We start from the raw sequence: 13,598 nt of genomic DNA, 5'->3' as shown, positions 1-13,598 counted from the left end.
TTGCATCTAGTTTTGATACATTTTTGAGATGGACTAATAGTAACGGTTTAAAGCCAAAAATCTGATCATTTTCGGCCGCGGAAATGAATTTGATGCTGTGTCCTTACACGTACACAAGCATAGTCCTCAAGAGCCATAAAACACGCTGTCAAAGGGCTTTTAAATCTACCAGCAAATAGGTCACGCCAGTGGAAATTGCGCGTACTATTTACATGAGCGGGCGTCTGCGTTTTTCTCGAGCAAAAGGCCTTGAGCATTGGGCCGTAGTCGTCAGACAAAAGCAGTCTGGATTTTTCACGGAACGGAAAGACGCTACACTCAAAAATGAAGACGGCGGTAGTATCTGTCGCTTTGCTATTCCTGTTTTGCATTTCTGTTACTGTAAGTACATTACTTCGTAACTTATCATATATTTGCTTGCTTACGGTAGTTTTATACTTTAATTGCGTTGATATACTGTTAAGACAAATAGATAACTTTGACCGTTTGTTTTTGAAATGGCTGATATCAACGAATTTGTTAATTTTAAAAAGTAAGTTATTTATGGAATAAAATAGGGTGGGGGAAGATGGGAAATCTTTAGCACATAATATGCAAATATCCTGATCATGTTTTAAACAATTAACAACAGTCTATGGAGGTCGTGAGAATTATTTTTGACTTTTGAATGTTCTTTGTTTCCTACTAAATGGGACAAGAAAATGTTAAATGGTGTTCCATCTATGTTGTGGTAGTGGTTCAACCGTGCACTTCTTCACCGGAGAGTACTGGTTCGAGGCTTGACACTGCCACCATTATGGGCTTATATATATATATATATGTGCTAAAATAAACATATTTATTTAAAAGGCGTTTAACACTGAGTCGCAATTAATCGACAACGAAGTGGAACTCCAGCGAGCAAGAGAAGAAGTAAATCGTGTAACTCCTAACCTCCGAGATGTTAATGAAGAGGAGGATGACTTGGATGTAGATGAGAATACTGATGATCAAGAAGACAATTCTAAGGTCTGATCAAAATTTCTTCCTTTTTTAACTGTATAGCATTTCTACTGTTATTATACCTTTCAATTAATTTTATTTTTAATCGAGAATGGTTCAATAACTTAGTTTTCAGGTGCTGCTAATACTTTACAAGGATATTTAGTTCTGTTGTTCAAAATTACAAATTTGTGCAGACCTTTGAAACATTTTAAAGCAGTTGACAAAATTTTGGTGAATAATCTACTTTTTAATAGGATGATGAAACTGATGACGAAGATGCAGAAACTAGCGATACTGAAGAAGAAACAGAGGAAACTGATACAGCAGAAGACACAGAGGAGGGTTCTGATGTTGCCAGTGAAGAAGAAGAAGAAGATGATGATGATGAAACAGAGGATTCCCCCGTACCAGATGTGGATGTCATTCAAACAAGTAAGTAAATGATACAAAATAAAGGTTACCGGTTACTACTTTCTTGCCTATGTATTTCGTTGTTTAACAAAGCTGTATCACGTACATGTTAAAATAACTTTAAATAGTTTTTTATTTATATTAAATACAATTGGAAACCAAAATTTGACTCATCAATCCATCATCATAGCTGTGCTGTGTGTTAATATTTTAAATTCTCCTGATTTTCAGACCCATGCGATCTATTTCCGTGTAAACCTGGAAAGGAGTGTTATCTGACAAAGACAAATAAACCTAAATGTAGATGCATCGTCGAGTGTGACAGTTCAGAAACCGACTTCAGGTGACAAATATGCTTTAATGTGTTGGTTTTGCCTAGGCTCTGAAGAAATTTTATCCAAAGTCCCATTTTTAACCATATACAGACACAGTAAAGAGGTTTGAAACTTTGTCTAGATTTTAATTTGCTTTTACCACGTTTGCGCTAACGTGTAATTGTATACACAGAGTGTGTGGTACAGACAACAACACTTACACAAGTGAGTGTGAATTGTGGAGAACCAAATGTATAATGAAGCAAAACAAGGCTAAGGGTGTACAGCATCTTAGACTTGACTATTACGGGGACTGCAAAGGTATTTAACAAAATTATCATTAAAAAATGTTAATATTAATTCTACAATAGCACATTTTGAATGGATAAAAGGTACTTTTGTTAACCTTTTATAATATTTATAACAGTTCTTGTTTTTATTTAGTAAATGATTAAATACATAAAGGTAAATTACCAGGAAACTTAAAGAGTTGTTAGATTTAATATTGATTTGTTTTAAGAAATTCAACCATGTGGAGAGCATGAGTTAAGCGAATACCCCACTCGAATGAGATCATGGATTAAAAACATTTATCTTCAAATGTATGATGAAGCAGAGGATATGGGGGGTCTCAATGAAAAACAAAGATTTCATGTAAGTGTAGTATGAAACTTTGTTTGTTGAACCAAGCAAGCCAAATTTCAATAGTTTTTTTTTTTTTTTTTAATAATTTTTTTACACTTTTGATGTTTCTGTATTTTGAGTGAAAAAATTCTAAGAATCAGTTTCCTTGTTAAAATGTATCATTTTTAACAATTCATTTAATCTTCTGAAGTAATCAACCAATTATTGGGTCTTAGTGTTTAAATGAGACAGGATATTAGTACTGTACTTCCAGATAAATAAGAAATAAATTGACATAATTTTAAGCTTAAGTGGTTTAATTACTCACTTATATCTAATCCAGTAGAACTAGTTTTAACGAGTTATTAGAATAGATAATTGCTACTTATTAGTTAGTCAAAATTTTTACAATTGAAACATTGCTAATTAAATGTTGTAGCTGGAAAGATATAAAAATTACATAATTTACAATTGATGTTGAAACAAGAATGCAAAAAAGATCTAACAATAGGCCAACAGGTTGTAACTAGTCTTTTAAAATAGGAAATCACTGTAAGACTAAGTATATGTGCCTTAGGCAACAGCAGACAGGTTTTGTGAGTCTAACAGTTAGGTTTCCCATTCAGACAGTGAGAAAATTTGTGGTCTGCACCTGAGAGCAATAACCATAATAGTCTACATGGTTATTGACTAAAGCTATTTGGGGATAAAATAAAGCTCTTGGTGTAAAACAAGGCAATACAGTGATAAAACTTGTTTCAAGTGTGCTGCATAACAGTATATTGTCATTTTTATAGTTGTTTTTATAAACATGTTGTCTCTTTTATGGTTTATTATTTAAACCACTACATTTTATCCAAAAATATAAAAAAGCTTTTTATTTTTTTTTATAATACACAATTGCACTAATTACTGCAGGGTCGAAAACTGGTAGCAAACCGTGACCGCTTGCAAACCTATGAAGAACATCATATCGATTTAATGAGTCGAGAGTTTCAGAAGTTCTACCCCTTATATAAATACCCAATTCACTGGAAATTTGGAATTCTGGATGTAAATCCTACCGACAAGTAGGTGATAATGAGTAGCAGTGTGGCAAAGTTATAAACCGCTTCTTTTTTTTTGTGTGTGATAATATTTATGGATAATTAATGGCTATTATAATTGATGATAGTTAAAGTTTTTGTGTGGTAAATCCATGGAAAAAATATTTTCCTATTATAATTAATAAAAGTCAAAGAATGGTAAGCTATAGTTAATCTATTATTTTTGAACTCGTTTTCTAGCACATGAAACTTTGGTTGTTCAGAGTCTGTGCACAACAATTTCATTTAAATGTAAAAATTTAAACATTAATTGTATAATGACCTACAATGATTATTGGCATATACCATGGATACCAACATATACTTTATTCACATCATCAAATATAGCCATGGAGGTTAAATTAATTAAAGCAAGAAGAAAAAAGGTATTAACAACAAAACAAATCATTTCATTTTATCTCACTGTAAATAAGAAAAATTATCAATTAAAAAAAATCGCTGCCAATTCTTTTTTTGTATAACTCCTTTGAAGTAGGCTATAAATCTTTTCATGGTCACAAAAAAATGAATCACTCAAGATCTTACCTGGGATCATAAAAATAAAAATTTCAATAAAAAGGTTTATGAAAAAAAAGGTTTGGGAAACTTGCTGTACAACTGTAATTTTGTTTAACAATAACATTAAAATGATCCACCATAATACAATCAGTTCAAGTCCTAATCAATATATAGTAGAGTGGGAAAGATAGGGCATATTCCATTCAGTAGTAAACAAAAAACATTCGAAGAATTATAAAACGTATCTTCATGACTCCCATCGAACATACTTAATTGTTTAAAAGAAACGATCAGGATATTTGGTTATTAATGGTGTCCGGTCTTCCCCCTTTCTACTATATACTATAAAGTAGTTTGATAAATGTGTCCAACCAGGTATTTGAGTAAGCGTGAGCTTGAGCCAATGCGTGCACCTCTCGTACCACTGGAACATTGCACAGACACCTTTTTCTCAACTGCTGATGCAAATAAGGATCATCTCATCTCATTATACGAGTGGGCTGAAGCTTTAGGGCTACAGGAAGGTAAAAATAGAAAAATGTTACTTTTAAAAGAATAATATCTTTTGTTTGTCCCTTTGATTACGGTAGCGAAGATTTATAGATATTTTAAACGAAAAGACAGGATATAGCAACAAAACAACAGTTCTTAAAACACGCTTACAGTTAAAAACATATTTACATTTAGTTGGAAGAAAGTAAGCGTGGTCGCTACACCTAGCAGACAAATGAGCCATTAATGAGATAATTATTTTCAAGTAAAACTTCCAATTGAAACAAAAGTGTGTACTAAAGACATCATGTCCACTGTCAAGTTACAATATATTATAGTATTATCATGCGTTTGTTATTACACATTGCATACTACAGTAAACTACAACTTTTGTGGGTTTATTTTAATATTTTTTTCATATGTGATTGTGAATATTCCTCTAAATTTTGCTAAGATCTTTTGTTTTACAGATGACATTGATAGCACTCTGACAACTGTTTAATGAAACATTCTTGCACGCTTGTTTGTCCATTGTATAACACTCTATTGTAATCACTGCACTTTCCCTATCTGCACAGTATTAACTTAAACCAAGCTTTTTTATCATCATTTAAAGGCACTCTGTAAGCTGCATGTTTTAATCTCACCCAATGCTGTATATTACTGCTGGAGTCCATTTAGAACTCTTTTGTTTGTATGAGTGTATGCGAATTAACCAACACAGACTAACCTATCTGTATTATAAGCAATGGTAGCCCTTAAAAGCAGCATATAGTATTAAGCTTCATGTTTCACAAACATTCCCGCAATAGTATGCCATACGTTATATAGTGTGTCAGGATGAATTCAAATGACGTCAATTAGAAAAAAATAGTTTAAGCGATAAAATAAGGAGGTTCGTTCAAAATACGGTAACATCTCATATCATGGGTGATGCTTTTGCCTTTATTTCCGGTAATTTAGATTATGTAACTTAAATATGGGACAAATAAACTGACTTCGTGCTGCCTACAATTAGTGTTATGCGACCGTCGTGGAAATTGGTTTAGAAACAGGTGTAGCTTTTTTAATTTTGTTAATTGAAAGGTTGGCTCTCGTTGTTATATGAATGAAAGTGTATATGGATGAGTTGTTTTATGGATGAAAGACAATGGATATCGACGAAATTCGAAAACTTTATGACCGTAATTTATAGCGCACGGCTAGTAAACGAGGGAAATCGTACTCTGATGCTTGATCCTTGATGCTGCCTATCATTGTGGATTGTGAGGAAGTGTAGAGAGTTTGACTTGGACAAGATACAATGGCAACTAGCGTAACGGCTAACAAATATTATATAGTAGGGTGCGGGAGGATATGGATACATTTTCATTCCATTTTCTCATTCAATTTGATGGTAAATAAAGAATATTAGAATTAAGAATTATAAAACCGTATTCTCACGACTTCCATAGACCGCTGTTAGTTGTATTAAACACTTACGGGGTAATTGGATGTTGTGTGCTAAAGGTGTCCCGTCTTTCCCCACCCTACCATATGATATTTTTAAAGATCGTTTTTCCAATACATGAGCGAAACGTTTTCATAACTGGTATGTTCTTTCGACTTCCGTCCCGCTAGTCATGGTTGGGGCATTGACGTGTTGTGCTTCGGGTTCAAAGCTTGTCGCTGCTACCATTGTCCGTGTACGTGTACTTGGGCAAGACACTTAACGGCAATTGCCCCAACCGGGTGGTTACATAACCGGCGGTTCAAAATATCAGCTATACATAAAAATCCACTATCGTTTTTCGGCCACGCAAAAATAAAGCGAGTTACATTCATTCATTCTTTACGGTGGCAGGCTACAACAAACGTTTATGTCGGTAGGTGGCGGACAAGAACAATGAACCAATAATTGCCTGAAAAAAAACTGCTGAATATTTTAGGATTGTTCGTTCTGTCCTTCTTGCAACTAATTAAACATTTTGTAGAATTAGATCAAAACCACAAAAATGTTTTCAAAAACTATCGAAAAATCACTTTATACTTCTTTAGAAACTACTTTTTTTATTGACTATTAATCGTTTTTGTATTTTATGTCGCTAAATTACTCTACAGGCTAGACGTATTAACCGACTTGGCAGCAGTCAAGCGCAAGCGAGACGCATGTTCGTATCCCTGTTAAATAATTCATATGCTTATGAGTCAAACCAATAGCGGCGCCGTAAGATTCAAAGAAAATACAAAAATCAGTTTGTTGCTTAAGAAAATATTTCTTCCTGTCCAGACGCATGCGCAATGCTTCGTACGAGTTTACATGGGCGTTCTGCGCATGCGTAAGCTCTGTTATATGTTTGTAAGCATACATTTACTTACGTTCAATTTTTGTAAAAAGAACTTGAATAGTTTTTTGTCTTAAATGCGTAAATGAACCTCTTTACTTTATCCTCGCGTGGCTGAAAAACGACAGTCGTTATAACACGGATGTTCATACATTTTATTACTTTTTTATGGGGGGCTTTTAGACAACCCACTAGTGTCTTTAAGCCGTGTTTGTTAAATATGCTAGTTATAATTATATATCATTAACATTCACTATTTTGTAATGTTTGTACTATAATAAAGTAACACACGTAAAATAAAGCAAGCTTATTACGCCGATGTATGAAGGCAAAAGCAATTGCTGGTGGGCAAATTTTCTTATTATTATTCGTATATTGGTACACCCTAATAGTATTTTGATGTATTGAAATTTTGCTTAATCCAGAAGCAAAGGAGAAAAGTCAGTTCGCAACGAATGCAACAAATGCCTATGAATAATAGATTGCGCGCAATACTAAAGAACAATCCTACGTCACAAAACTCATTTGTTTAACTAAGAAATACCACCCATTATATAGTAGGGTTGAGGAAGATGGGACACCTTTTCATTCTATTTTCTCGTTTTATGTGATAGTAAACAAAAAAACGTTCAAAGAATTATAAAACTGTATTCTCACGACTCTCGTAGACCGTTATTAATTGTTTAAAACACGATCAGGATATTTTGTGCTAAAGGTGTCCCATCTTCGCCCACCCTACTACATATATTTTACAACACGACTTCTATATTTTTCGTGCAATCGACAACAAAACGGTATATGTAACAAGGTATTTTTTCTTATTTTGGCCTTTTCTAGAAAATTTTGCTGACAAAGAATTAGGTAAAGTGCGAAATAAATTATTCAAACTAGGTAGAAATTGTTAAAATATTCAGATTTTGCTATGAAATAATGTGTCATATGATTATGTTTGTATTCTTGGAAACGGTACTTTAAAAAGATTTCCAAGTCATTAAATGTAACGATATAGTTGAATACATGCATAAACATCTACTGAAATAACTTTTAAATTTTAAATCGGACTTTTCTCCATATCGACACATTTTAAAAGAGATGCTTTCAAGTCCTCCCAAAATTCCAATCTTTGAAAAATCTTCCACGTAGGCGACACTTCTGGGCTAAAACCGATCGAAGCGCTGGTGCGGCGAAAACAACGGTGTAAAAACAACACCCACGTTCCATAAAGCTCTGGAATTTGAGGTAGGAGGCATTACAACCGTTGATAAATCACTTTGCTAAGAAAGGATAGCCACGGTTGCCTACCGTCAGTGATATATTGTCTATGGTTCAACGAAATGTCAGTCTTGAGATCTCGGGTGCGCAGATTCGCTCAGAAAACCGTTGCCAAGTCTTTACCTTTGCTATTTTCATTGTGTTAGTCATGGTGTATGAAATAAAACGTGGCATAATTCCTACATTGCAATTAGTGTTTAGAGAATAACCAAGTACTTTCTTCGTTGTTTCGCTTTAATTTTCATTAATTTATCAAAAAAGGCAAAAAATTCGTGTCATTTAATTTATAAACTATTTTCCGACCTTTCATTTCATACCCTAAACGTTTACCTAACTTGAACTTATCATAAAACGGCAAAAGCATGTTCAGTAATATGAGTAAAATAATTCATTGTGTATAAGCACTTGCTACAATGCAACGTACAGTTCAAATACCGGATCGAATAATTAACGACGTGACTAGATTTGGGTGGTTGGTTTAGCGCATAGTGTTTACTATCCCAAACATTGTGTTATTACATTGGAGTTTGGAGCGGGGGTTGGAGCTTTTCTGCGAAATGGAAGTTATAACGAAGTGCGCGAGACAGTTACTTTGCTCCAAGAGAGAAACGACTGCTCTTGGCTCAGAGTGAGCGCGCAGTGTTGGAGAGAGAAACAGAATGATGGCTTGCCTCTTCGCCAAATGGGAAGTAATAACCAGGACGCAACAAAAGCGAAATATACAAGGCAAAAGGGGGTATTGGATTTCTCGCTCACCGCCTTTCTCCCTTTTGCTTACAAACAGTCCGTGATGTAACCGCCCTCGCCCTGCATTGAACAAAGGCACGACAGGCAAGATTTGGAGTCGATTATAAAAGAGCTCTTGTTTACCAGGCCATTTCTTGTCGTTTTATGTAACACCTAGTTCGACACAGAGCCTTTGTTCCATGTATCGCGCGGATCAGCCCAGATACAAATGTTTAAATAGTGCTATAGCGTGTTCTCGGCGTCAGGAATAATGTTATGGTGTAACAAAAACCTTTTCAGTATCGGCAATGTGAATATAAATTAGTTAAACGGGTCGCGCTTTAACGGCTATTATACCAGATAGTAAATCGGTCATGAAAGAGTGAGCTGTATTGTTTTGACTACCAGAAGAATATCGCAGTCCTATGAATCATTTCATTCGTTGCGACGAACTACTCGCTAAAGTGGTTAAAGTGATAAGAACCTGCCGTACGACGCGCAATTCCTCGGTATATGGCTAAAGACACAAAGGGAAAAATCCATTACGGGTTATGAGATGGCCGAAAATACAATGCGATCTGTTTTGAGTGTTTACTGTACGCTCGCCTGGTTTTAAGCTCGTTCAAACTAGGCGAAAGTGAGCTTGGCATGGATTTATCAGATAAAAGGCAACATTCCTCATTTCTGTGATAGAAATCAAATACTTTCAGGTATGCCTCAGCAGTTTAGGGCAAATCAATGTTGGCGCACTTTAGTAATGACTGTTACGCGCATCAGTGTTTAGTTCAAACGCTCACCTAAACAGGATGTTAGGTTTTCATTGAATACGCTAAGCGCCCGGGAGCGTGGCGCTTTGTCATTTCGGTGTTATGCTCGCCGCACAAACACTCTGTACACTTACTGATTAAAGGCAAAGGAAGTGACTCACGGAGGGAAACAAATAAGAAAGACGTTCATTCGCCGCTGATCGACTCGAATTGCTGGACCAGATTCTGCTTATACCAGTCCTTAGAAGAAACCAATACACATAATTTCTTGTAATTTAAATTGCCCTTCGGCGAAATTGTAAATGATATTTAGTATATATGTTGTATAATTGCTATTTTTAGCTTTTTCTAGCTTTAGTAGGTAATGAGCTTTTTAATTTGTATATTGCCAAAAAAACTAAAACAAATCACAATAGGCTTTGGGAAACCTTGAACGTTCTGTTCGTTGTTTTACCACCAAATGCAAATAGTGCACCTATAATAAAGAAGAGGGGTAAACGGGAAACCTTAAGCATATGACAATTAAATAACCTGATCATGTTTTAAACAATTTACAACGGTTTATGGGAGTGATGAGGATACGCTTTTACAATTCTTTAAATGTTCTTTGTTTACTACCAAATGGGGCGAGAAAACAGAATGAAAAGGTGTCCTATCTTCCCCTACCCCACTGTACTTTACCAATGTGGGACACAGCGCTGCGTTTCGGTAATCCGGCTTGGCATTCGTACATTTCCATATCGGTCTGTGCATTCTGCATGTTTCAGGAAACCAATTAAAAGCCTCCGTCAGCGTCAATATGTTTGGAGCACGCCAAACTATTTCGGGTGTCTCGTCATGATAACATTTGTTTCCGCGTATCCAGCAGTCATACTGACACCACCATTGCCGAAATTTGGCGAGTTCGAAGATGTAAAAATAGCTTGCAATTTGCCGCATTCGCTCAGCATTGCTATTGCACTGTTTATTTCCCAAAATATGTCAAAATACCGAAAAACAATCCGCATTTTCTTGCAAACTCATCCCGAGAAATATTTGTCCTACATTTCGTGTTAACAACTATAAATCAATTGTAGTAGGGTGGGGGGAGATGGGACACCTTTTCATCCCATTTGGTAGTGAACAAAGAACCTTTAAGGACTATAAACCGTAAACTCACGACACCCATAGATCGTTGCTAATCGTTTGGAACACGATCAGGATATTTGGATATTATGTGCTAAATGTGTCCCGTCTTCCCCCACCTTACTAAACATTTCCTAAAAAGCTGCCACGCGGGCGTAAAGCAGTATTTTTTAACATTAAATTGTGTTAGGGACTCATATTATGCTTCCCTATTACGGGTCAATGTGGAAATGGCGCTTACGTCGTTGTGGCATTCCTGGTAACGTAATATCGTGCCATTATATGCGCCGTGACGTAACAGAGATCGACGCGACGGTATAAATATATGTTATTAACAGGAAAATGTACCCGTGCTATGTATACTTGACTTATATCGTACCGATTGCGAAATAAGGACTTAGTAACATGAATTATGTATCGAAGTGAAAGTTAAACAATTGTTTTGAAGTATATTGTATCGACGATTCTCTTTTTATTGCCCACTTTAAAGTGAGACCAAAATAGCGGGATTAAGTGGCGGTTGAAGTGCTGCCGCTACGACATAGCGCATTGTACCATCGCGTGTAATATACTCATTAATACGTGAGTCTATTTGATTTTAGTATAGGCGCCCATCCTATCAGCAACTATATGTGCGTCTGATTGACTGGTCGGATGTTGCGTCAACTGATTGTCGTCTCTTTTCTTTTCTGGTCGCGCGTTGGTGCGTGACCAGCTTTTAGCTACTCTCTCGGAGAGAATAAATTTATTGTGATGACACACTTATCCGCGCATTGCACAATAGAAGCAATGAGCAAACAAATAGAAGCCGACAGAAAGCGCCGCTTTAGGGATGCAATAGCCGCCGGCTGTCGAGTTTTGTATAGTTACAGTAGAATCAGAGAGAACGTGTATATACTTTGATGTGTAGTGCTTTGGTACAATATACCTACTTGCGTTGTGGGCGCAAGGGGTAGAGCAAGTTTTCGTAGAGTAGCTTGAATTACCCGGTAGCCAGAACGGACAGGTGCACTCGTATCATTTAAGCCATCAAACGGCTCCATTAAACCTTATGTGCAAGCAGAGCATGTTTGTCGATGGCACCTTTGAATGTTTATCGTCAAGTAAAGCATGTACATGCAGATTATGTCTCTCGTGGCGTATCTGTGTGTGTGTTCGTGATGTTGTAATTTCACGACTTTCAACTGTATCGTGTTAGAACGCGTTATTTGCTGATAGCAAGTGTTTTTGTATGCCTTATATTCAGAAACTGCTGTTTTAGTCATTTTGATACATGTGACTAATTTGCGTATATGCCATACAGTTGTTAAGCAAACAGTGTTTGGTTTTCTTTATCAATCAAGGTATATATGTCAGTGTATTTAAGTGTTAGGATACTCAAACGTGTTAGGACTGGTTTCGAAAACTTTACACAATAATTGCGTAGGCGGTTTGGCAAAACGTTTTCATTTCTGTCGTTAATAAAACTCACACTGACATCTAATGCAGTTGAGTTGACAGCCTATCCAATTGTATAGTTTTCGTTAAGGCGCCTAAATTAAATAGGGTCGTCGGGATTATGTGCCATGAGAATATATACGCCGCTTTCAAATTGACCGACAGGCAGTCACTGCGGCTCTGGGATTTAACTTGCGTGGCCATGTTACAGCGATGACGGATACAAAATAAATATATTAAAAGTTTCATTTAAAAAGCGTTTTAATAAAGTGTTGCAGTCTTTTGTACAGTTTAAAGAATTTTTTTCTTAGACAAATTGTGATAATTAAGAAAAAAATGATTTTAAGATATTTTCAAGTTCGCAATGATAAATATGGAGTTTAGTTTTAAGAATTCCCTTCGTCATTTCCTCTTTATGTATTTTGAGCACCGCAGTGACGTATCTTCTTATCATATCCCTTCTAGTGACGCATTCAGCCGTCTCCGTGTAACAGGCAGAAGCGGCGTTTTCAAATTAAAATTTAACCAATCTAAATTGTAAGAGTTGCCACGGTCTAACCAGGCGTTGTCAGGCCATAAATCAATACTTTATCCTTGCCGAGAGACCTGTACAGTCGATACAAGCTATTTACTCTCGACTCCAGTTATTATGGCTGTTTTTCGACGTGACCTATCACACGGAATCCGTTTTCTGTGCAATCTAGATAGAAGTTACGTCAGCGAGCATTAGTTTAATGTCAAACTTCCGGGAGCTGGATCTGGCGTGCGCCCGTGAGGAAAAATTCAGTTGTTTGAAATGCAAGGCAGGATGGAAAATTGACGTCATTAGCCTGATTTGCGTCACAAAATCACAAGGGTGCCAGAAAAGCCTACGCATTGGAAAATAGGTTTTTGCTATAGATTTATATTTGCCCCGTAACCCATGATATAGTACACTGTCTCGTTTTGGCATGAATTTGGCGTATTGGTAAAGAAGTTATTATCAGAAATTATTCAAAAGCCTGACTAAAAAGGTGGCAAAAACTCAATTATAAATTAAGGCTATCAAGTGTGATGAACAAACTGTAAATGGCGTGTTGTTCGCTATGGAACAAGCACTTATTAACTTTGTTACGGTTATACACCAATACTGCGCTTAAACTATCTTTAATTTTGAAAATTAAACAAGCATTTCGATTAGTGTAAACAACTGTCGCATAGTTATTATATGTACTTTAAGAAACGTGACCGTTTTACGTGGTGAGAGCGTAAACAGGCCTCGGTTCGCGAAATGACACAACAACGATCCATAAACGACTGGATATCACACAGAAAACGTCTTCTGTTCGATAAGCACTTCGCGGGTTTAGGTGTCTGTGATAACGTTAACAAAACAGTCTTGTTAGTAGGGGGCTGGTGTAGAATTGGAGTCCTGTGAACGCGTTGACTGCAATGCCTCGCCTGTGGCCCATCCATCAACAGCCGCGTTATACTACATCACTTTCGAATCATTTCGACGGCCGTTATCGCTTGGCTAAA

The 13,598-nt window shown here is 36.2% G+C and overlaps 1 protein-coding gene across 1 annotated transcript; it reads left to right on the top strand.

Moving 5' to 3' along the window:
• The first annotated feature begins 256 nt into the window (after positions 1-256).
• Positions 257-5,438, top strand: LOC445590 (SPARC). The gene is given in 9 exon segments (NM_001032420.1): positions 257-381; positions 850-1,008; positions 1,239-1,416; positions 1,627-1,738; positions 1,903-2,030; positions 2,230-2,363; positions 3,252-3,403; positions 4,313-4,461; positions 4,900-5,438. Coding segments are annotated over 9 exon segments (1,101 nt in total). The 5' UTR covers positions 257-324; the 3' UTR covers positions 4,932-5,438.
• The last annotated feature ends 8,160 nt before the right edge of the window (positions 5,439-13,598 follow it).

This window comes from Ciona intestinalis, chromosome 14, assembly GCF_000224145.3.
Source record: "Ciona intestinalis chromosome 14, KH, whole genome shotgun sequence".
NCBI classification, from domain to species: Eukaryota; Metazoa; Chordata; class Ascidiacea; order Phlebobranchia; family Cionidae; genus Ciona; species Ciona intestinalis.
This window is presented reverse-complemented; position numbering and strand designations above follow the sequence as displayed.